Raw genomic sequence first — 25,591 nt, forward strand, 5'->3', positions numbered from 1 at the left:
TCGGGCCAATGGGAGGTCGTGTTGGCCAGGGGGCGGGCCGGAGGAGTTGGGCCGCGGAGGCAGTTGGAGGAGTGTGTGGCTTCTGCTGCCCAGCTGCTCCGGAGCTCCCGCCGCCGGTCCGTCCCGGTCCGGTCCCCGCGTCCCGCGTGCTGCAGGGCTGCCCCCTGAGCGGCAGCCAGGCCTGACGGAGGCGCCTGCCGGCACGCCGGGCTCGACGCTTCCCTTCGCCTGCACTTCTTCCTGCCGCAGCGCGGTGCCGGCTGGGCGGGCGGGATGGCGGCCGCGGCCCGGGGGAGCGGCCGGGCGCCGACGCGAAGGCTGCTCGTGCTCTTGCTGCTTCAGTTGCTCTGGGCCCCGGCCGGGGTCCGCGCCGGCCCGGAGGAAGACCTGAGCCATCGGAACCAGGAGCCGCCGGCGCCCGCCCAGCAGCTGCAGCCGCAGCCCGCGGCGGTGCAGGGCCTCGAGCCGGCCCGGGCCGAGGTGAGAGCCCGGGCTGGTGGGGATGGGGCGGGCTGAGGCCGCGGAGCCCGCAGTCGGGTACCAGGCTCCCGCGCTGGCGGCGCCGCCCTCTTTCCGAAGAGGCTGGGGGAGGGGAGCCGGCCCCTGCTCCGCTCGCTGGGAGGAGGGTGACAAGACGGCTTTCTTAGGCGCGGCCTGGCCTGGCCTGGCTGCTTGGGGGAAGGGAAAGTGAGGGCCCCAACCGGGGCTCCCCAGAGGTCCTCTAGATCCCTGGTACCGACAGGCTTGCTCTGGATTCTGCCTTCTGCTGATCACATGGGCCATACTGAAAAGACTGGAAATCATCATCCCAAGTAGAAAGTTTTTAGTACAGAGCCGCTGGGAGACTTGTCTCTCTCGAAGTAGCATCACATTGTTGGAAGTATCAGCCATTGTTGAAGCAACCCAACCAGAGATGCTCACCCGAATTCAGCTCGGCACACCCTGTGGTTCTTGCCAGATACAGTGTCTAGAGATTATGCGTTGCCACCCTCCCTTAAAAAAAAAAAAAAAACAAAAAAACGTGTTTTGGCATGAAGGAAGTTGCCCTTGAATGCAGAGACTTGTGCCCAAAGGTAGAGCGCTCTATAGTGAGGGATTCCAAAACTCCATTTATAGGTAAACTAGAGCCTCATAAGTTTCTTTAACCATTACCAGATAGATAGAAATTAACCTTTTAATCTATGTTCGTAGAATTTCTCCTTTCTATGTTACTTTCCTCTGAGTTGGACTCTCTATTTCCAATTTTGACTCCTACATTCTGGAGTTTTTTTAGTCTCTTAGTAGGGTCCATTTTGGCATTCCCTTTCCTACTTCTGTCTTTATCTGCCCTCCAAGAGAATGGCTGTCCTGACTTGAGTACAGATCAGGGTGACCGCAGGATAGATATTCATTTTCCCATCACCATGCCGTTCCAGCTAAACCCCAGGTCTTTTAGGGACCCACCACTGCCTCGCTGTGTTCTAAACCAGTGGCTTCCAGAACTGAAACCTGACCTCTGCTCACTGCCATTTTCCCCTGAGCAAAGACCTTAGAACAGAATCCAGGCATGGGGCCTGTGGTTCAGGACCCTTCCCATCTTCAAGAGCCAGCAGAACCTTCCGGAGCCCTTCCCAGGATGCCCTGGTTAGAAGAGCACTCCCTGAGTCCTGGGCGCTTTCCTTTCTTCACAGTTCATGTTACCCTTTGGCCTTTCCAGTATTTTGTTTTTCTATGTAGTATCAGGAGATGGGAATTTCTGTGATTCTGAGTTTGGTTTTACACAGCAAGTACTTTCTAAGAATCACCTGTCCCGAATGTAGCAATGGTCTTGAGGAGAACTAAGGAAAAATTCTCCTTACTGGAAGTACTCAGGAAGAGGTCAGGTCAGTCAGCACCTGTTAGGAGATTTAGTTATAGTGACGGTAAGATTTAGTGAGAGCTGTTAAGCGGGCAGAGCAGGTGACATTTCCTGCTTGTGGATGGGGCAGTGCAGGTCTGAGAAGAGTGGTGGTTCGGAAAACCTGATTCTTGGCAGACCCAGAGCTGGAAACCAGATCCCTGCTTCTCACCCTGCCAGGTGCTGTCTGCAGTCCTTGAGTTTGCTTGAAAACCCACCCCCCTGCTAGCCATTTGTTGTAATGGGTTTAGTGTTGATGGCTAACACATTGATGTAAGCCTTTTCTCGTGATGCCCAGCCCACTCCTCTTTTGAGGGTTTTTATGTTTATCTATTTTTACACTCTTGCTTCTGACTTGGTTTCTGTCTGCTCTTCAGTGTGTTGAAGCCCTGAGAACATTGTTATAGCATACTCTTTTTTTTTATCTCTTTCCTAAGACCGTGTATGTTTTGGCATTTGCTAAGTAATTTTTCTTCTTTTTTTTTGAGACAGGTTTCTCTGTATAACCCTGGCTGTCCTGGAACTCACTTTGTAGACCAGGCTGGCCTCAAACTCAGAAATCCGCCTGCCTCTGCCTCCCGAGTGCTGGGATTAAAGGCGTGCAACCACCACGCCCGGCTGAATTTTCTATGAGAAAATTCTAAGATTTTTACATTTCAGTTCCTATCAGGTTTTAAATACTTTTATGGAAAAAACTATAAAATGAACTCAAGCAGGGAAAAAACTTTTTTTAAGAGTATATATCCAGCCGCCTTTTACTTGCTAAAGGATTTACTAGATGAAGAAAAACTCAGCTTTTATTATCTGCTACCTGTGATTTTGTTCATTTATTGATTTTAGCTTAGAAAATTGAACTGCAACTGATTATTTAGTTGTTAATTCTAGAACTCTTGTAAAGTTTGACACACACACACACACACACACACACACACACACACATGGTGTGTGTGGGGGCAGATCAGACCTGTTTCACTAGAGAGATAAATGGCCATCTGATGGTAGTGCAGACCAGGTGGCACATGTGAAGCAGGAGCCATTCACCATCAGATCCCAGGGCTCTAGATTTTTGGCGTAGAGGCATTGGGTGGACGGGGCTTCTCTGCCCATTCTCCCTCTGTCAACCCTTGCTGCCATTCAGGCATGGTCTGTCTCTGCTCTGAACTGCTGAGTTGTCATTGAGCAACTCCCACATAGCTCTGCATCAGAAGGTTGCTTTAAAACAGTCACCACTGGGAGTGAAACAGCCCTAGGGGCCAGAGTGCAGTTTACGAGTATATAACTTTTTAGGCATTTCATAGGGGTTGTAGTCATATTGTAATTTTTGAGACAGAAATACTGGTAGATACAGCTAGATTTGCAGTCCTTTCTGGGATGCTGGAGAAAATGTAACCATGTTAAGTAAACGTCCCAGTGGTTAAGACAGTATGTGTGGCCTCAGTGAAGTGTCTTACAGATTCTTATCTTTACAATTAAGGGGTTGGAGGACTTGCTGGTGCAGACACTATGGTTTTTTGTTTTAATATTTTCATATATTTTGATGGTTCTTTTCCATTAGGAATTGACAGTTTACACTTAATAGCAAAACACTGTAAATAAAAACATTTTATGTTTTTGTATAACTTTTCACAAAGTGAAAAAAGTTTTACAGTGAAAAAAATTTTTTCTTCCATGTTTCTTAAACCACTTAATAAAAATATCTCGTTTCTATGTAGTGATATACATAAATTTTTTTTCTTCCGTGTTTCTTAAACCACTTAATAAAAATATCTCTTGTTTCTATGCATTGATATACATGATCAAAATACAGTTTAACAACAATATAAAGTGATTCGGATTTGTTGAGTATCTGGGTTTCAGCTGACTTTGCAACTATGAGCAGTGGATGGTTTAAAAGGATGGGATATCTAAATTTAGCCTTTGGAGGCCACCGCATTGAGAGTGAACTGTGAAACTAAAGGGGGATCCTGCTTTCATCAACAGGCATCTGGTAGAAGAGACAGTGCAGACAAGTGGTTATATCTTACTGGGTTAAGGAGGTGGCTGAATTTTCAGACAGGGCTCGCTGTGTGTTGAGTGTTCTTCGTCTTTATAATCTAGTTACAAAGAAGGCCGGTGGTGATGTACAGTTGTCCCAGTCCTTGGGAATTTGAGGCAGGAGCAGTGGCATTTCCTTTGAACATACAGTCATGAGTAAACTACAGTTTTTATGCTGCAGATGGTGACCTGAGTTTGGTCTTGTTTTTTTCCTATTTCTTCCCTGGGCAGAATATAGATCCTATATATTCTGACGTTAGAGCTAATCTGGCCGAGGAGCAGTGTTGGTAGGCCTGCCCAGTCCTGTTATCTGGTCCTGCCGAGGTTCTAGTTCTCACTCTCCTCTTGCTGCTGTTCTTGGCTTACTCACTGTGAGGCACCGCCACAGAAGCCATCGTGTTCCCATTTTCATTAAACTGCATTAAACACAGAAGGTGTCTTCTTCAGCACCCAGATCTCAGCCTTTTGTGATTGTGATTGATGCTTTGAGCTGTAAAGACCTCTGCATGAAATGAAGCTTTTGGTACTCCATTTATTTGGTGTTATCATGTCATCAAAAGAACACTTAAGAAAAATCAGTAAAATTAAGTAATCTGCTTTAAATATGTAAATATATAGAATGGTAAAGTTCATAAAACAGAGTTGCTAAATGTTAATCGAAAATAGTCTTATGAATATGTACTTGTTACATATTTACTCTAATAGGAGTCAAATGTAATATTAGTAAAAATAAAATAATATGTTAGGTCAGTGAAATCACCCAGGAGGACTTAGACATTGTAATGAAAACTTGTAGTAAAATGCTTTATCAGGTCATGGTGGCATACACCTATAACCACGGGCCTGAGTCTTATGTTAACCTGGGCTATGTTGGTACTTAGAACTTTATTATAGACCCAGTTCCATAGCAAGATGCTACTTTTGCCTCAGTCTCTAATCACTGTGATCTTTTAAAACTGGGTTTGTCTGCAGGGCCATTGTTGTAAGTTAGATGGCTTCTTGTTTTGTTTTCTCCTTTTTTGCATATTTCAATATTTTCTGAAAAGACTTGTTCTGACTTTGCCAATACTGTTGAGGCTTGGCTAATTCTAAGCATTGTTTCAAATTTTATATTTACGAACATGATGATACCTTTTGCTTTATAATCTCTTATTAAGCAACATATACATTTTGAGGGGGATGGAATCAGTCTATTGGTGGCAAGCTATAGATTTTGTTTCAAAGCAAGCATCCTTCCTGGTTTCATCATGAGTAAGGGGAGAATACAGTGAGTTTGTGTTCCTTAAACTATACAGCTAGATGGGAATTGCATCTTTCTTTGTTGTCATTTCTTCTTGATAATGGTGTGGTGGGTGACACACACTACAATCTCAGCACAGGAGGCTTCAAATTGAGTGCATCCAAGGCTATGTAGTGAGACCTGGTCTCCAAGAAACAGTTTCCTAAATGAGGACTTACGTGTAGGAGTGTGTGTGTGTGTGTGTGTCTGTGTATATAATATGAGAGAATGGGCACAAGTGTGTCATGATATGTGTATGGAGTGAGAGGGCAACTGTTGTTTGTCTTGGGTCCCCACCATCCACCTTTTGAGGCAGGGTCTCTCGTTTTATGCTGTGTGTGGTATGCTGGTTGTCCTGCAGGCTTCTGGGGGTTCTCCTGTCTACTTGCCATCTTGTTGGAAGAACACTGAGGCTCTAGGCTTAGGCTGCAGCAAAGACTGCGGACTGAGCCATCTCCTCAGCCCTCTGCAAAGAGTTTTTGTTAAGTACAGGTTGCTGATCCTGTTCTCCAAATGCAGTTTGTGTGTTACATATTAACATACTGACATAGTGGTGGTTCTGGGATACTCTGAGCAGACCCTCTAGGATCTCGTGTCTTTTTGTGGTATAATTTGTAACTGAGTTGAAACTGCACTCCTTCCAGCGTATTGGCTTCTGTGCTCATTCTGTCTTTTTCACGTTTCGGATCAAACTGTCATCCTTTCCATTCCTCCTCCTCCTCCTCTTCCTCTTCCTCTTCTTCCTCCTCCTCCTCCTCCTCCTCCTCTTTGTTTTTGGTAGGAGGGGCAGTGTTGTGGACTAAGCCAGAGTCGTTGAGCCACAATCCCAGCCCTTCCCTCCTCTGCTCTCCTCTGACCTCCAGTGCATTCTGCCTTTGCTTCTTCCTTCTCTCCCCGCCCATTGCTTCCTTTAGTTCCACATAGAGTTTCTCCTAGTTTTGGAAGGGAAAGAATAAATGAGGGCTGTATTAATACTACTTGGCCCAGTTAGTTTCGGTTCTGCTGCTTTAAAACCCACTCCTACTGCAGAGTTACCTGTTAGCTAATCTTTGCTTTAATCTTCCGTCATCTGAGTTCCCTCCTTGCTCTTGTGTCCTTTTTGAGACTTATTTATCTGTAAAGAACTCTAAGCAGCTAGGACTCTTACCTGCGGAGCCTTCTCTACAGGCCTCCAGCCCATCAGTTTGAAGCACACTTGTAACCTGACCAATATCTAAGTCCAGAGCTCTTTTTCTGTCTTCATTTGACATGACTACCTGCTCTCTTAAAATTTTAAGCCAAACACCTCAGGTTCAATTAGGATCACAGCCTCTAGGGTTCTGCCAATCAAGTGAAATTATGTGAAAATGACTGGCATCTACTTAGTAACTCAGGGACCCACTTAGTAACTGACGTTTAGTATAATAATCAACAGTCTACTGTCACAGCTCAGTCAGCCTTTTCCTTTCTGTCTGCTTTCCTCCCTTCTTCCTTTACCCCCCACCACTAACTAGGCTTTCTAAGGTATCATATTATATCCCAAGTTCCTCTCTTAAAGAGGGATTTGACAGTTGTGGAGACTGACCTGCTAAGTTAGTTATCTTCTCTCAGGCATGGCCTCAACATCCTTTGGCCAGTGTACTTTGTGCTTTGTAAGAAAGCCTCCACCTTGGCCTTATGGCCTTTTGAATGATTGCATGTGCTGCTTACGTTATCTCAGGTAATCTGTTACTTAAGGCAGCTGGTTATAAATGATAACCACATCTGAAAATCGCCTGTGTTGCAACACCATACTTAGTGTGCACAGGTGGGGAGACTGAGCCCAGCTAAAGATATCCATAAAACTCACAATCTCATGAGCTCGTCCGCTGGCTATAGAAACCAAGACAACAGTGGTGCATTGGAGAGCTGTGGGGAGAGCTGTACAGTTATTTTCACTGGACCAGAAAATAGCTTCACTAAGCAAACCAGTCCATTAGAGCATGGCTGTATGGCTGTTACATTCTACAAAGTAACATCCTGTGTCTCTAGGAACCCAGAAGCATGCAGCTAATACTGCGGGATGGATTTCTGAAAATATTCCTCTTCTTCAGGCTTCTTAGCTCTGAGGCGCCTCCCAACCCCAGGGTTTGTATAAAAAAGAATATGACTGTAATTTAACTTGAACAGTAAGACAACTCAACCTTCTTCTAGCTTTGTATATGGTTAGGGTAGCAAGGAAAAGCTATAGGAATAAGATATTTCTATTAGATTATGCATAGTTGGGCAAGCATGATGCCCTAGATGTTTGAGAGAAGAGCTAGAGATTTGGGAAAAGATTTATACTTCCATATTTTAAATATTGTGGTTTCAGGTGCAAATTTGTAGACCAGTAGGTGAATACCATGAGGCATCCTTAAGTGAGCTACCTCCTTTTGAACACTCAGCAGCATTGCCACTCAAGGGTTAAAAGTATAGCCTGTCTTAGGGTTCTGCTGTGAACAGACACCATGACCAAGGCAGCTCTTACCATTAAATTGTGGCTGACTTACAGGTTCACAGGTTCAGTCCGTTATCATCAAGGAGGGAATGGTGACATGGGGCAAGAGGAGCTGAGAGTTCTGCATCTTGATCTGAAGGCTGTTAGCAGAATTCTACTTCCAGGCAGCTAGGACTAGGGTATTAAAGCCCACAGCCACAGTGACACATCCACTCCAACAAGGCTACACCTACTAGTGCCACTCCCTGGCCCAAGCACATACAAACCATCAAATAGCCATTCTCAGAACAAAGAGAAAAGCACCTGGGAATAGAAATGAAAAGGCAGGTGAGTCCACGACTCTAGGTATGCTGTGAAAGAGGCAGAGGGAAGGACCTAGCTAGAACTTTCCCCTGAGTGTAGACTGGAGTCAAGTTCAGGGGCATGAACTTTGCAAGTCCTGGGTAACCTGGGGATGGGGCAGTGTTGAGATTTTCTGTTGTGCTCTCTCCATTTCTGGTTCACAGCTGTCAGGTTAATTTTTTGTGAGCTTTAACTGTTTGCCTTCTCCCCTGGGACTCTCATCCACTTGCAAACAGCCTTGGCTAATTTAGGCTACTGGCACCAGGTCTGTACCCAGAGTCTGACCTAGCCACATCTGTGAACCACTTCTGACACTTGTCTTAGAAACCTTCATATGAAACTACTTGTCACCTCTGATTGAACATGTTTAGAACACACTCCTTGCTTTGATTTTTCTTTTCCCCATAGCTTTTAGGAGCATGACGTTATCAGGCAGCCAGACTCCCCAACCCACCCTCCCCCAAAAGTCTTACCACAATCCTTAAGTGAACCCTGCACTTCCTAAGATCTATTGACTTTTTTTTTTTCTTTCTGTCATGTGCATGTATTTTCCTTCTGGTTAGTTTCACCATTGCTCTTCGGCAGTTCAACTTTTGATAGGCCCAGAAGCAGATATCCCCCACTGCCCTGGTTGTTAGCTACAGTGCCTCATCGATGTTTATCTTCCATTCAGAATCTTTTAGGGGCTTTCTTCTTGAGTTAGGTTATCATTAGCAGGTACACTTTCAATTTGCGGTACAGTTTTTCAGTCCACAAGCATTCATCCAGTGGCTTACTGTCTGAGACAAACAAGCTCTATGTGTCATTGTTGGTCAGGATCAGGCAGAAAGCACACACTGTGTAAAACTTTCTGGTTAGCCATTCTAGTCCTGGATCCTTTGGATCTTGAGAAAGAACCTCACAGCGCACACTGCATTTGTTCAGGCAAAGGCTGTGTGCCGCAGGTATGAGCTCCCTGACCTTTGAGTGAGTGAACGCAGAGCATAGACTTCTTGGTGGGATGCCACGAGGAACTGATCTGCTGTTAGAGCAGCAGGTCAGGTCGGCAGGCATGGGATGGGGCTAGAGAGATGACTCAGGTGTTAAGAGAAGGTGAAGAATTCAAGTTTGGTTCTAAGCACCCATGTAGGGTAGCTCACAGCTACTTGTAACTTTAGCTCCAAGGGATCCAACACTCTCTTCTGGATCCTGTGGGCACCTTCTCTCATAAGAATGTGCACACACAAGAGAAAAAAAATTTGTTCACAGAAGTCTTTGAAGGATACAAGGTATCCATACTTGGGTGCATGATGGCAAAAATCTAGAAGGAACAGAATTCTGACTGTGTGATGGGAAGTACTGCTTTGCCATCTCTTATCCTAATTTGTGGCCCCACACACCAGAATACCACTGGTTGGCTGGTGTTTTAAGTAAAGTTCCTTTGGAACAGAGCCATGCTGTTTCATAAAGTATTTGACAGCTGCTTCTCTGAAGTTATAGCAGCAGAGTTGTAATTACCACAGGAACTATGCAGTCTACAGAGCTGGAATGTAGTTGGTTCTTAAGGGAAAGTGGCTCATCTAACCTGATTTTGATCCTTTCTCTGGAAATGTCCACTGTTTCAGGGTGCATTTAGAATCACATATATAACTTCCTTCCCCCCATATATATGATAATATCATATATAAGTATTTTATCTAAAGCATTTTAATAGTTTTTCAATATTAGTATTTGTAGAACTTTTTTCTGGTTTTTCTAGACAGGGTTTCTCTGTGTAGCCCTGGCTGTCCTGGAACTCACTTTGTAGACCAGGCTGGCCTCGAACTCAGAAATCCGCCTGCCTCTGCCTCCCAAGTGCTGGGATTAAAGGTGTGCGCCACCACGCCCAGCTCGAACATTCTTATTCTTATTTTTATAACTCCATAATCTTGAGTTTTTAAAATTACATTTATTTGTCTGTGTGTTTATGTGTGCCTCAGGACACATGTGGTGATCAAAGGACACCGTGTGGAAGTCAGTTCTATTTTCACTGTGAGGGACCTAGGGTTAAAACTCAGGTTGGTAGATTTGGAAGTCAGTGCCTTCACTGCTGAGCTGCCTCTCCAGCCAGCATGTTTTATATGAATGTTAACAGGTCCTGGTCCCAGTCGGTTAGACATTCCATTGCTTTGTCTCTTCATTATTAGCATTTCATTGATATATGTTTCTACCACAGAACTGTCAGCTTCCCGGTGTCCCTGTCCTCACCTTTGTTGCTCTCAACCCTTCTATGACACATTATCATGGTGTCCATGCGGCTAGATGTCAAGGGCTGAGGATAAAAAGGGTTTGAGGAGTCTGGGCAAATGGAGCATAATGGAGAACGCTGGGAAGGGAATTCTGACTGGCTGAGGCTGTGGTCAGCAGAAGCTCCGTGAGTTCTCAAGCTGCACTGCCCTTGACTGAGCCACGGGGGAGGAATCAGCGTATAACATGCCACTTCAAAGATAGTATGAAGAAGATGGTATTTCTTGGCAATTTTTAAAAATGCTGCTTACATATTAATGTTGCATCCTTGCTTTCTCAAATAATTTTGCCAGTTTTTTATTTTTTAAAATGGGAAATTTAAACTATCATGAGGTTCTTTCTTCCTTTCTTTCTTCCTTTTTTTTTAGCTTCTGGTGTTTTACATTAAGTTCTGTTCTGCTGGCTTCTTTGGGAGAAAGAAGATCTATTTTAGGAACTAGTGTGATTAGATAGAAAGTATTGAAATTGAGTAGATAGAAGTAAGGGTTTATCTAGACATAGCATATTCTCTCTCCAGTTCCTCAGTGGAGTAACATGAAGTAGTTCATTACCGAAAGTCTAGTGAGCTGGTTCGGTTGTGTGTTACAGGATCTGAGTGTTGCTATATATAGACCCCGGCCTGAGGACTTGACTCACCTGAAACGCTTTAACAGTTTGGGGGCGTGGCTGCCTTTGTTGGCAGATGATGGAGGAAGGGTGTATTGGTAATGCTTTGGATGTGAACCCGGACAGTCTGATTCCAGAGCTGTGGATTTAGCCACTCTCCTGAGTCAGTGAAGCTTTACCAGACCAAGGAGCCAGTCCTTCCATGGTGATCAGTAGATAAATGCTAACGTTCTTTTCTGATCTAATCAACATTTCATTTTTTTAAAGATTGAGAATTTCATGTAGGAGTAGTCAGTGTTTTATTGTTGTGAAGAGACACCACTACCAAGGAAACTCTTTTTTTTTTTTTTTTTTTTGGCTTTTCATGACAGGGTTTCTCTGTGTAGCCCTGGCTGTCCTGAAATTCAACTCTGTAGACCAGGCTGTCCTCAAACTCAGAAATCCACCTACCTCTGCCTTTGAGTGCTGGGATTAAAGGCATGCGCCACCACTGCCCGTCTTACCAAGGCAACTCTTATAAACAAACACATTTAATTGGGACTGGTGTACAGTTTCAAGGGTTCAGTCCATTGTCATCATTGTGGAAGCATGGCAGCGTCCAGGCATACGTGGTGCCAGAGAAGGAGCTGAAGGCAACAGAAGGAGACTGTCCTCCACAGGCAGTCAGAAGGGGTCTCTCATCTACACTGTGTGGAGTCTGAGTATAAGAGACCTCAAAGCTCGCCTACACAATGACACACTCCCTTCAAGAAGGCCACACTTTCTCTAATAAGGCCATACCTCCTAATAGTGTCACTCCCTGTGGCCAAGAATTAAAATAGGAATTTTTCGGTGCAAAGCCTATTTTAACTACCACACAGAAGTATACTGTATTTGCATAATTTCCCCCTCCCGCTTTACCCCTTCTGACTCCACTAGGGTCCTCTCAAATTTATACATTGTTATATGTACATTATGTATGTGTATACACACACACACACACAACACACATATGTATGATTATACACGGAACCTGCTGAGTCCAGTTAGTGTCGTTGGTCTGTACTTGTCAGTGCTCACCCTGTCATCTGTAGTTAAGTGCAGCTCAGTACTCGTAAGGAAACATTCCCCAGAAGTCAGAGGCCACTACAGGTATCCGAACCAGTCAGAATTAGTGACTGTGGGTGGCTCAGTCCCAAATGGGACAGTTACAATGCTTAATTCTTAAACATCTCTGTCTTCACAAAATCCTGATACTTTGTTTTTATCCACCCAGGACTGGCTTAATAAGTGGAAAGAGCTATAGATGTGGTTTTTCTTGTCTTCTATATGGAAAGTTTTGAGACTATGGAGGATTGTGCTTGCTTTATTTCGTTGCATTCTTTTGTTTTCACTTGTTATTTTGTGTGTGTGTGTATAGACATGCAAATATATACAGAGATCAGAAGGTGGCTTGTAGGAGTTGGTTCTCTCCTTCCACCATGAATCTTGAGCATCAAACTTAGGTAATCAAGTGTGGCAGCGAGTACCTTTAACTCAGTGAGCCATCTGCTGGACTTACCCTTAGAATGCTTGTGTGTGTGTGTGTGTGTGTGTGTGTGTGTGTATCTATCTATATCTATGTGGTTGTGAGTGTGTGCCGCATGCGTGCCTGTGGAAGCCAGGAGAGGGTATGTGATGGTTTATATGTGTTTGGCCTAGGGAGTGCACTATGAGGAGGTGTGGCCTTATTGGAGAAAGTGTGTTACTGTGAGGATGGGCTTTGAGACCTTCCTCCTAGCCACATGGGAGGCAGTCTGTTCCTGGCTTCCTTTGGATGAAGACATAGAACTCTGACATCTTCTGGTGCCATGTCTGTCTGGACACTACCATGCTCTGACCTTGAAGATCATGGACTGAACCTCTGAACCTGTAAGCCAACCCCAATTAAATGTTGTCCTTGTAAGAGTTGCCTTGGTGGAAAACAAAGTGTGGGCAATGGCAGTCCTGTGTAAACTGTGGGTCTGGAAAACTGTCTGAACTCCTTTATTCAGGTAGAGGCCCCAGAACAGAAAGGAACTGAGGCAAAACCAGACAGAGTAACCCTGTCCCTGCAGCAGAGACTGGTGGGACGTGTATAGCAGGGTGTACCCCTTTCAGTTCTAGTTGCTCCAGCAAACACAGTTCACCTAGTGGGACTGTTGCTGCCAGAGTGACACCTTTTAATTACAACCCTAGCCCTAGGAAAAGCCGCGAAGACAGCACTTCAGCCCGGCTGTCTCAGATCCCTACGCCAGTGAGCAGCAACACAGAGAAGAGAGATTCAAAGACTGACAGCACAGAATCCAGTGGAGCCCAAAGTCCTAAACGCCATTCCGGGTCTTCCCTCGTGACGTCTGTTTAAAAGAGCTGGAAGGAAAAATATAGGAAAAGCTGGTGTTAAACACTACTGCTGTATAGGGACTTTATTTCAAAGAAAACTTTAAAGGTTGAAAAATTTTGTAAATTTGATTCTTGTTAGAGGGGTTTTGTTCTGGAAACCATATTTGATAGTACACTTTGTCCTCACTGATCATTTTGGGAGGCACTCTTGTTATGTACGAATAAATGGTAAAGCCAAGTATATTTGTACAGTGTGTTTTACATGTATTTAAGTAGCATCCATCCCATTGTCCTTTAATTATCGCCTGTCTTAAAATAACACTACAGATAGAAACTATATGATATATTGCTGTTTTCAATCAGTTTTACATTATAAAATAAACAGGGAGAAATTGGTATTTATGCAAAACATTAGTTCTTATGAATCCATCTAATGTCATAATTAATCATGTGGCTGTGAAATTCACAGTAATATGGTTGCCAATGAATATGTTTACCCAGCCTGCTTTGCTTTACTGCATGAGTGAAACTGTCAGTTCAATTTCAGAAGTAACCATTAATGATTCTGTGATCACATGGTGTGCAGAGAGATAGCTACAGTGTAACAATTCACATAGTGTACTCAAATCTGTATAACTGTAAAGAATGAATGAAACTATTTTAACTAAACTAGATTTTATCAAAAGTAGGTAGAATTTTTACTATGCTGTAACTGTTGTACATTCTGGTATTTGAGGTGAGATGGCTGACCTTTTACTAATGAGACATGAGTTGTGTCTCAAACTAAATGAACATTTCAGAATACATTATTGCTGTATGTAAACTATTACTGGAAAAAAAAAAGAGTTGCCTTGGTCATGGTGTCTGTTCACAGAAGTAAAGCCCTAAGTCAGACAGGGTATCTACTGTTTTATGCCTTGTGTAGATGCTGAGGACCCAGCTTGAGTTCTCATCAAGAACACTGAGCCATCTCTTCCACGTCTTTCTTTACTGTATTCTTCAGGCATACTTCATTCTTGATTTCTTAGAATAGTAGTGTTTGAAGTCAAGTTTATGTCATGTTAATGAATTCCTGTAGTGTTTGAAGTCAAGTTTATGTCATGTTAATGAATAATATACACAATAAAAATTGAAGATGTTACCTATATTATAAGGAAAGCCACATAACTTTCCCAGTTATGAAACATATACCCCACCACCTTGCTGGTGTCTCCTCTGACCTTAGAGTTCCAGCCAGTGAGGTTTCTTAGTAATGAGCCAGGAGCTAAGTATATTAGATTTCACAGGTCACATCTGTCCTCGCCACAGAAAATCTTTGCTATACAGTCTTCTTTGTGGCTTTTTCCTCTTCCACTCTCTCTTCCCCCCTTCTTTTATTTTTTATAATCTCTTTAAATTATAAACTTGCTGGATTGGCCTCTGCTAGCTTGCCAATCCATATTTTAGAATCTCTTCATTTCAGATGATTTTCAGAGATCAGTGCCTTCTTACAGGGCAGAGCTTCAGAACGTTCCAGTGAACTTTGGGGAGGCCAGTTAAGTTTTGTCATATTTTCATGTTAATACCCACCAAGACTGGTTTGCCTTTTTACCAAATGACATTTCAGGATATTTTTAGAGTTCATCATAGAGCATCTGCACATGTAGCTATATTAAACCTTGTCTTAGCTAAAGCCGCCTCTGTAGCCTCTGAGAGCTCCCTGGATTCTACTTAGTCCCCCCCCCCCCTTTTTTTTAAGATTTAAAAAAAATTAAAGATACATATTTAATTATTGTATGTATATGAGTACACTGTCGCTGTCTTCAGACACACCAGAAGAGGGCATCAGATCCCATTACAGATGGTTCTGAGCCACCATGTGGTTGCTGGGAATTGAACTCAGGACCTCTAGAAGAACAGTCAGTGTTCTATTAACTGCTGAGCCATCTCTCCAGCCCCCTACTTAGTCCTTTATAGTGTCAGTGAATGCTTGATAAACACACCAAGTCTTCTACCTAAATTACTAGTGAAACTTGAATGAGAGAACAATGAATTGATTGTAACACGAGCTTAGGCTATCTAGATGTAATACACTCTTCTGAATTACTTTGTATAGAGAGCTGAATTACTCTGGACTACTGTAATTACTAATGGCATCTAGATAAAGCAGTAAATCACTGGAAAGACCACTACTACCACCAATAATAATAATAATAATAATAAAAACTATTATTTAAAATAAAAGAATATTAATTAAATGAGTTAAAATTTGTATTTGGTTTTTGATTTTCAGAAAGGATTGACACCAGTCGCCCCAGTTCATACCAACAAAGAAGATGCAGCTGCCCAGACGAATCTGGGATTTATCCATGCGTTTGTGGCTGCCATATCAGTCATCATAGTGTCCGAACTCGGCGACAAGACGTTTTTCATAGCTGCCATCATGGCGATGCGCTATAACCGGCTGACTGTGCTGGCCGGGGCCATGCTGGCCTTGGCCTTGATGACATGCTTGTCGGGTAAGGGCACTTGACCGGGAGCACAGTGATTGGGGGAAAGCATATGTGTGGTTTGAATCATCCATCCAGGTACATTGGAAACTGCTTATCCACAGAATTAAGTAAACAACAGCAAGTGGTTTCAGGGTATCACATTATTAAAACCCAGATTTTACTTAGGTGGAATTTTTAGTTATTCAGAGCCAGAACCAAATACATATTCTCATCATTTATTCACTGGTAGTTTTTATCCTTAATTTTTGTATGTTGGATTGATTTATTCTGTGTATGAGTGTTTTGCCTGCTTGTATGTAGGTGCATCATATATTATGCCTGGTACCTGCAGAGTACAGAAAGAGGATTTCAGATGGTAGTGAGCCATCAGCTGGGGTGGGGACTGAAACCAGGCCTCTGCAAGAGCAGCAAGTGCCTGCAAGAGCAGCAAGTGCTCTTAGCCACTGAGCCAGCTCTAGCTTTGATTCTTAAGTCCTTAATTTTATTCTCCTTCAGTGGTTTTTGTTTTTGTTTTCTTTTTCTTCAGTCCAGATAAGCTTATTTATATTTGCAATTTTAGAAATAGTATTCAACAGGCCATAGCAAATTGCATGTTTTCTTCCTGAAAGGCAAGAGGTAGCAGCAGAGAATCAGCTTTCAGTTTTTGTCATTAAGCTTTTTCTTACCCTGCTTATGTGGAATACAGCATCCTTTAGTCTTCTTAATTGTATTACTATTTGCCTTAATTAAAGCTTGTGTTTTTATAAACATAAAAGTATTTTAGATATTTAGAATAATTTGAAACTAATTTTCTCTTTATAAGTAATGTGTTACAGAGAGGGGATTAAAGATTGTACGAGCCTGAGGTCTTCTTACAGTAGAGTGTTTCCTGGATATGACAGACCCCTGCACTCATGAGCACACAGCAGCTTGGTGGCCAGGCAAGATCAAATCTGTCAGTATTCACTCATGTAAACCAGGAAGGGGCTCGTCGTCCTCCCGATCCCAAACTCAGGACCTGTGGAGAGAGAGGCCATTTTCTCTAAGAGTGTAGCTTTTGGTAGGTCAGCCATTTTCTAGGAGAGGGCTTTCTACCTAGGAGTATATGGTCTTGATGATTCTTTAACTAAAACAAAAAATGAAGTTGGGGGTGTAGAGAGGGTGTGAGTGACTTGGGAGAAGTTAACAGTGGCCCCTTCATATATACTTATATTTCATATAAAGATATACATTTTTATTTATGTATCATATATTTAAAAGAAGTAATATTATAAGAAAAAGAGTCAAAACTGGTGATTTCACGTGGGATGTGCTGTTTGACCGCTGTCAGGAGGGCACTGCTGATGCTGCTGGTGATTTCACATCAGCACGTCAGAATGCCCCTGTTCTGTGCTGCACAATGCAGCATCACTGCTCCACTGCTCCATCAGTTCTCCCAGCTGATGTGATGTGTGCCTGGTCCTTCGCCTCACTCTGCTCTCTGCTGTTCTTCTCTTGCCCTCTCCCATTCTACTGGCCATGGGCAGGGTCTGATTGCCCTATTAGGACCTCCGCATCTTTGTATACTTTATCTGATGTTATCTTAAGTTATGTAAACTTAAGGAGTTGAAAATATCTCATTTCTGGTATACTGTATAAAAGCAAAAACACTTTTAAAAATAATTTACGCCGGGCGTGGTGGCGCACTCCTTTAATTCCAGCACTTGGGAGGCAGAGGCAGGCGGATTTCTGAGTTTGAGGCTAGCCTGGTCTACAGAGTGAGTTCCAGGACAGCCAGGGCTACACAGAGAAACCCTGTCTCGAAAAAAACAAAAACCAAACCAAACCAAAAAGAATGATGGGATGAAAGTTGCCTTTACTGACCTATGGAGTGACTGCCAGCTCAGTAAGGTGGTTGTGTTACTCTTGTTAACCATCAAGTGTATCAAACAGAGCTTTACTGAAATGTATCAAGTTACTGCTTTGATGCATGGTAGTCTTAATACATAATTTTAAGTACCCTAACTGTTATATTTAACAATGGTGGAGAAAACTGAAATATTAATATTAACTTGAGTAAACTGCTGTGACTTAAGTGTTTGAGCGCCAGGAAAGGTTTTATTTATTTACTTTTTGTCTTTTTTTTTTCTTTTCTTTTTCTTTTTTTTTGAGATAGGGCTGCTCAGCTGTCTGCAGCCAGCTGCATACTATAGTACCAAATGGGAAGCCCCAGGGCAACACAGTTCCTAAGTTTATACCACACACTGGCCTCGGTATGGTGGAATCGCTCTCATTTCATCTCCCTGAACACAAATGATCCTTGTTCAGTGGGACCTCCATTATATGCTGCACCATCACTTAGTAGTCACCTTGATGTTCAGGGCTGGCATGGTAACACAGTTGTGTTTCAGTAACATTGCTACACTTAACCACTGGCACCTGGAGAGCAAGTGTGCAAAGGATGTAGATGCGGATTCCTGAGGCAGGAACCTAAAGCAGATTGTATGTGTGCCTCTGTGCTCTGGGCCTCAAGACAGAAGTGTCATGGGCTTGGAGGTATCTGGGTATTCAGGCACTTACTGGAGGGCTTCAGCATAGGTTCTGTGTGGGTTGGGAGGATAGTGTATCTGAAGAGAAAAAGAATAAATTTAGGGGATTTCAAAAGGCTTTCTACATTGAATTCCAACGCTTAATTTTTTAAGGCAGTAGTTTTATTTCCTTTTTCTATTGTATATGTGTGGGCTTGTGTGAGTGGACAGTGCCTGTGTGCAGGTCTAGAGGACTTGTTGGTCTTTGCCTTTCACTTGAGAGAGGGTCTCTTTTTTACCACTGTGTATATATATGATCCCAGCTAGCCATTCTCCTGCCTCTGACTCCCATTCCCCTTGTCCCATATGGGCGCTAAGATTATAGATGTGTGCAGCTATGGCTGCTTCTTGAGTTTATTCGAATTCAGATCCTCATGCTTGCAATAATATGTTACCCATTGAGCCATTTCCCCCAAACTTCTATGGAAGTAATTTTAAATACATAAAGCCATACAGATAAAAAAGTATAATGAATACTGTATACCTTTCTTGCTAGATGCACCTACTATTACTACCTTCCCTGACTCCTTTAGCATTTGGGTTACAATCTGTGTAAAAAATTTGAGTATGTTTATATATTATTTCTGTATCTAGGTAAATAATGTGTACTTATACACATATAATTTATATCTATATTAGGAAGTGATAGACAGACAGACAGACAGACTGACTACCATACTTTTCTTTTTTGGGGACTTTGTGGTCCCTGTTTCCACCTGTACAATGTCCATACAAGATCAGATGTTTGATTTTCTATTTTTAAATCTGAAATACTACTTAGACTTTTATTATGCTTTATGATAGCCACATGTTTTAGAGAATAATGTCATGCCCTCTCTCATATCCCATGGCCTTCCCCTTTTCGTGTGGAATGTTTCTGCATGGGTGAGCTCAAGTTACCTAATCTTGGCTAGGCGCTGCAATGGTGTCATGTCTGCAGAAGAATATCCCATGAAATCATGTGGCATTCATATTTCTTTTCCTCATTCATGTGGCTTACCCAGTACAGAATTTTCTTACTTAGTCTTCTCCTGCAGCTAATATCCTGCCTGTGAGGAGATACTGAAATACAGTATATACCTTGCTCTTTACCAACATTTCCCCAGAGATTTAGTGTAATTCTTGCATATTTTCCCTTGATGCATTCAAAATTCTAGCTTCCTAATTCTGGCATGTGTTCCAGACCTAAGTGACCGCTGGCCTTGTCCACTCCTTCCTCTCGCTCTTATGCGCATGAGCTTTCTCCAGCTGTTTGTTGACTACATTGTCCAGACCACTCTGTGGGATCCTGTCTGGCTGGCTGCCTTGTTCTTGTGGCAGGTTCTTGTTCTGCTCAACTTCTAGTAATAAGATCCTGTAGGTACATTCTGTGCTTGCTTCATGGCTTTTAGAAAGTTCACCATAATGCTCTTTGTTAGTAAAATGTCTGTTTCTTGGCCCTTTCAGAAGATAAGAGATAGAAAATATATGTCATATTGGTGCGTCTACACATACCTATAAGGAATTTTTAGTATTGTTTCATAAAATGTACTAAATTTACATAGTTAAAAAGGAGGAGTGTGAATTATGTTGTCCCCCTTGATCTTTTGATATCTGTGACAAAGAAACATCTACTTATGGAGTAGAGTGTGGCTTCCAGTTTATAAAATGTTGGCATTCTTAGAGGACATCACAGTCTGTCTAGCTCAAGTGTTGTGCCTAGCACAGATGTAAGGGAAGCCAGCCATTAGTTGAGTTTGAGTGGAGAACCAGTCAGCATATTAAGAAATGTCCTATAGCAGATGCATATACCATGGAAATGAGGCCATGCCTGTCTTGGAATGCCATTCTAAAGTTGGTGTGGAAAGAAAGAGCCAGAAGTATTTCAGGTCATTACATATTTGATGTGTCTAATATGAACCAGTTTTCCTTCAACACTGTAAATTATGATTTCTTACTGTAACTCTCTTTGGTCTGTGGTAGAAGCACTGTTAACACTGTTGGCATTTCCTTACAGTTTTGTTTGGCTATGCCACAACAGTCATCCCCAGGGTGTATACATACTATGTTTCAACTGCACTCTTCGCCATTTTTGGCATTAGAATGCTTCGGGAAGGTTTGAAGATGAGCCCAGATGAGGGTCAGGAGGAGCTAGAAGAAGTCCAAGCAGAGTTAAAGAAGAAGGATGAAGAAGTAAGTTGTAAAGTGTTGTGTGCATGCGGATAGCTTAGTTACTTTCCACTCCTACTGTACTGTGGCTGAGTGTGGGTTACTGTGACTGGCAGGGAGGGAGGTGTCCACCAGATAGTCAGCTTTTTAGGTTGATGGCAGATGTTGGAATCGTGGGAACTATTCTGCATGTTTCTGAAGCATCCAAATACTATTTGCCGATGAGTGGGAAAATTGACAGTGTATGAGGCTGGTGGCTAAAGGGCAGTCGGAGGATACAGTGTATTTTCTTTGGAGAATATGCCATATGTTTTAAAAGTGACTTTATGCTATATTCATAGGCTTACTTGGGTTAATGGTATTTTTCATTTGTTTCAGTTCCAACGAACCAAACTCTTAAATGGGCCAGATGTTGAAACTGGTACAAGCACAGCAATACCTCAGAAAAAGTGGTTACATTTTATTTCACCCATTTTTGTTCAAGCGCTCACATTAACGTTCTTGGCAGAATGGGGCGATCGCTCTCAACTCACTACCATTGTCCTGGCAGCTAGAGAGGTGAGTGTATTGGACCACGTCTATATCAAGACCAGAGTTTCAGTTGCTCCCTTCCAGGGGTCGGTCAGGGGCCACAGGACACATCTGTTCATTTTATGACCTAGAATTAGCCTCCTGCGTTTTCTCTGTGTCTCTAGTTCTTGAACCCAAATTTAATTTTTCTTTTCGTTTTTTTGTCTTGTTGAGTTCTTTTACTGTGTTTTGCTGTAGCTGGTGTCTTTGTTGCTTACTTTTCTGCTCATGACTTCTGCATGCTTATTGGGAATATAAATTAGTATATCACATTATCCTAGCACTGGGGAGTCTTGTAAATGCTGATCTCATACTAAGACTGTCTTAAAAACAAAGAAAAAAAAAACCCACAAAAACAAAAACAAAAAACCCAGCAGCAGATTTTGTGTCACGGGGGATTTGTTCATCATTACATCTGAGCAGCTCTTGGATCACTCATTTGTCAACACTGCTTTAATGGTGCAGAGAGGGTTTCCAAGTCCTTTTACCTGCTAAGTTCTCACTGACCTAGAGGGTTGCTCACAGAAAAACCAAGGACATCAGAGTGCTCACCTTGGGACTGCTCCAAGTCTTGCTTTTGGAGAGCATTTCTGGTCCACCGCAGCTCTAGCACTGATGCAGCAGTTTAAGTTAGAGGACACTGTCCAGCCCTGATTGAGCAGATAAGAGCTTAGAGAGGTGGGGTGCCTTATGTTAGGGCCCGAAGTGAGCTTGTCTCTCCCTTGCCTTTGGGTACATGGATTTAAAAGATTCTCTTGGTTTGCTGTTGGGGTGGGGATGGATCGCCGTCCTCTCCTGAGAGCTGTCAGGTCATTTTCACAGATGCCAGTGTCCTGAGGAACTGCACGCTCTTGATCTTAAGTCTGTGTCAGTTATATTAGTGCACAGACATTTAAATCCTTGGAGAAGTTCCTCACATAGTTCTACAGTTTAAAATAGGAAGCATTTCAGGCAAGTTATAGGGAAAGGTTTTGTCGGAGAACCTTAAAAATGCTTTATTTGGAGATGGAAAAAATAAAAAAAGCGGGGGGGGGTGGGTGGGTGTGGTACTCTCTACTCTCCCATTTGATTCTCATAAAACAAACTTGAAAAATTCTCCTTAATGGCTGTGCCCTGCCTTCATTTCTGTTTTTCCATTAGAATTCCAGAATTGGACCTTGAAAATGAGGCCCTGTGGTGGAGGAGGTCCTGCCAGGGTCAGCGGGTGGGGCACTGCCCTGCAGTTCCCCATTTTGTGAGTTTCTGTCTGCAGATGGGATGCAGCAGTGCACAGGCCTGTCCAGCCCCCAGCCCAGCACTCATGGGCTAGGCACCCTTCCATGCCACCGACACTAGCAGAGCTTAAAGACCTCTTAAACTGTCTGGTTCTGTTCCTTTAACATTAATCTTTTTATGAATCATGCTGTTTTGCTTTTGAAGGATCTTTATTAAAATAACTTTATTTAACCCAGTGAATTTTTTTTTCTAGTACCATTTATTTTCAGATGGAATGAAGCATCTTCTGAAGTAGCAGTTTGTGGCAGTAGTACAGTCTCAGGTTCAGACTGTATATATGTTGCCTTTGAACTTCCCAGCAGCTGGCTGCTGACCTGCTGCTCAGCCGCCTTCTTCCCAGTTAGCCACACTGCACTCCTGGATCCCAGCATCTACCCTCAGCCCTTATAACATGCGTCTTTGCCTTGCTCCCAGTTCAGTTTTCTGGGGATTTTCTGCATTGCTACCTCCACTCTGACTTTAAGGGGGAAATGAAATTCCTTGCTTGGTCCTTCTGTCCCAAACTCTTAACTTCCCAAAGTTCAGAAACATTATTGTGGTTGGTAAAAAGAACTGCTCTACCGCCCAGTTGCCTACCTTACAGAGTAGGGTTCAACTTGAGATCTATGCTGACTAGGTTATGGTAGAGATCTCACTTATGTGCTGGGGGCACCATCCCCTGGCCTAGGACCCTGGACTGTATACAGGTGAGCTCAACACAAGCATTCATTACCATCTGCTCCCTAACTGGATGCCAGTGGCCAGCGGCCCCAAGTTCCTGTTTTCATGGCTCTTCCTCGGTGATGAACTGTACTCTTGAGCTGTGAACCCAAGCACACCTAACCTTTATGTGCCTTTTCCAGTTTTACCACAGCACCAGGAAAGATAGGACATCAGAGACGTTTATCAGTGCTGAGACTTATTGAGGCCAACTACCTGGTAGTTGGTCCCCATCTTTTTTATAACATCTTCTCGGTTACTTGGTTGTCACACCTGATAGCTTTCACAGTATCCCATGTCCCTCCCCATCCATCTGCTTTTCTCTTGTCTTCATCTCCTCCTACCCCAGTCCAGTCAGCACGATTTCTTACCAGAGTTGTTATTTCTCCTTGGGCTTACTCCCAACTAGTTCATTGTCTCCATTAAACTTTGAAAGCAGGAATCGGCTTGTGCTAAAACCAGCCAATGGGGGGTGGGGGGGTCCTGTAGGTAGACATTGAACCTTGGCCTCTGGCACAGGAGTTAAGTGGCAGCCTACAGCCCTACACCTCCATCCCGGGCTCCTACCTTTCCTGACTTACTACTCTTCAAGGACTCCTCTCCAGGGCCTCCTTGTCTCTCTGTAGAAACTTTGAAACGTTCTGTTGTTCTTCCTTCCCAAATATACGTGGGGTCTTAGCTACCCTTAAGGGTCATCTTCTTCTGTGAAGGCTCCTTGTTTATTTTAGCAGTATTTAGTCCTCACCCTCAGCTAAAAGCTCGAGGGTCAAGGGTTAGGATTCCTGCTCTCAGGAAGCACAGCAGTTCTGTGCCACACGAGACTTATAACTCAGGTCCATCCTGTGCTGTCCACATTCCCTGAAGCAGCCATCTTCTGTGTAATAAACTCAACAGTATGCCTGGATGGTTCAGAGCCCATAGCTAGTTCTATTTAACACTGGCCATTCTCAAACACCATCTCCAACTTAACAAGCTAACACAAGCTACATCTGCTTCCAGGACCCTTATGGTGTAGCAGTGGGTGGCACAGTGGGACACTGCTTATGTACTGGATTGGCAGTAATTGGAGGAAGGATGATAGCGCAAAAGATCTCTGTCCGAACTGGTAAGGTCTCATTTTTTTTTCCCATGAAAATGCAAGTATCATCTGTTCTAATGCTTGAAAATCATGGAGGGTAATAGAATGCTAGCTCTTATCATTTTTCCAGAGACCACTTGATCTCTGTGCCTGATCTAGGCCTTGTCAATATTTGACACATTGTTACTGTGCACTGACTTCTTTTCCTATGTGTACAAATGAGAAAATCACAAGCTTATCTAAAATATGGTCACACTTGTTTGTTTTGTAAGCCAGTGAAAAACTTGTAGAAGTTTGGCCTGAAGTATTTGATAAGCAGACCCTGTGTGAGGCTTGAACATTTTCAACATTTAAAATGGGCTGGGGTCCGAGCTTGTGGGCACTGATAGCAGGCTTGGCCACAGCACTTTTTCCATGCTGTGCCATCTCCGGGCCCTCGAGAGACCGGGGTGGGGGGGTTAAGGTGATGACTGCTACAGTCCAACTGCTGCTTGCCAACTTTGCTTTAACTTCTCTTTCTACAAGCAGTGCCCAGAGAAAAGGTCTGTTATAAGGGAAGAGGAAAGCTTCGGGAACTGTTGATGTCACAGTGGAAGCAACACTGACTCCCTTCTCTCTCTCTTTTCCAGTGACAATCATCGGAGGCATCGTATTTTTGGCGTTTGCATTTTCTGCCCTGTTTATAAGTCCAGAGTCTGGTTTTTAACAAGCTGTTCTTCAGTATTCAGCTTAAGATAGGCAACTCTTTTCTGTACATAGTGTACATTACAACTAAAAGTAATGGGAAACACTGTATTTTGTAGCATTGATTTGTAAGTTTGACCCACTTAATTATTATGCCCAAAAGATATAATCATTGATTTTATTTGTAAAGATTTTTAAAAAGGTTTGACTCCTAAGTGTGGGTTCTCTCTAGCTTAATTATGTTGACACCTCAGCCTCCACTTCTGCTTGATATACGCGTCCACTGAAGTGAGGCTGACCATTGAGTTTTCTTGTAGCATGACCCCCTTATAAACACGTTTTCTCCTTGGTCACTGGGGGTTTAATGTATACCTTAAGCATTTCCTTGGGGAAAAGAATGAATGACTTCCACTTTTAAAACCATATTCCTGAGCCAGTAATCAGCAATTTTATCTTGTCTTTGGGAATTAGGATTGTATCAATAACAAATGATAAGAGTTGCTGGCTAGGCCCATTCTCCCTCTTATTTTTTTTAATTGGGTAGGACACCCAATATAAAAATAGTCAATATTTGACAACATGGACTTACCAAATTAAAAGAGAATACTATGAATGTATTCATATTTTTCTATATTGAATAAGCATTGTAACAAACAATGTAAATAAAAGGTATAACTAGTACTCGTTTTCCTCGTGTGTTACATACAAAATACTTTATGATTTCTTTCTTAGACTAAGGTTTAAATGTGAAGGCCAGTTCCTCTATAGAAATGTCCAAGCATTCCCTGTGTGGGACATGATGGAATAATTCATATTTACTGAGATGACAAATGCCCACAATGTAATCTGTATTTGAAGAGATGTGGAAAACCCAGCTAAGTCTCCTAATGTTCTTCTGA

General features: G+C 42.9%; 1 protein-coding gene and 1 pseudogene across 1 annotated transcript; both read left to right on the forward strand.

Annotated features, from left to right (window-relative positions):
- The first annotated feature begins 7 nt into the window (after positions 1–7).
- On the forward strand, positions 8–25,372 carry Tmem165 (transmembrane protein 165). The gene is made up of 6 exons (NM_011626.2): positions 8–480; positions 15,473–15,698; positions 20,235–20,410; positions 20,765–20,944; positions 23,930–24,035; positions 24,638–25,372. Exons 1-6 carry the CDS (start codon positions 274–276, stop codon positions 24,712–24,714), a joined length of 972 nt encoding a protein of 323 aa, NP_035756.2. The 5' UTR covers positions 8–273; the 3' UTR covers positions 24,715–25,372.
- On the forward strand, positions 12,797–14,035 carry Apc-ps1 (adenomatosis polyposis coli, pseudogene 1; annotated as a pseudogene).
- Positions 25,373–25,591: the final 219 nt, after the last annotated feature.

Source organism: Mus musculus, chromosome 5 (genome assembly GCF_000001635.26).
Source record: "Mus musculus strain C57BL/6J chromosome 5, GRCm38.p6 C57BL/6J".
Lineage (NCBI taxonomy): Eukaryota > Metazoa > Chordata > Mammalia > Rodentia > Muridae > Mus > Mus musculus.

Coding starts and splice junctions, on each gene's coding strand:
- Tmem165 (NM_011626.2), top strand. CDS start 274: ATGGCGGCCGCGGCCCGGGGGAGCGGCCGGGCGCCGACGCGAAGGCTG. Junction 481..15,472: donor TCGAGCCGGCCCGGGCCGAG/GTGAGAGCCCGG, acceptor TTTGATTTTCAG/AAAGGATTGACACCAGTCGC. Junction 20,945..23,929: donor TTGTCCTGGCAGCTAGAGAG/GTGAGTGTATTG, acceptor ATCTGCTTCCAG/GACCCTTATGGTGTAGCAGT.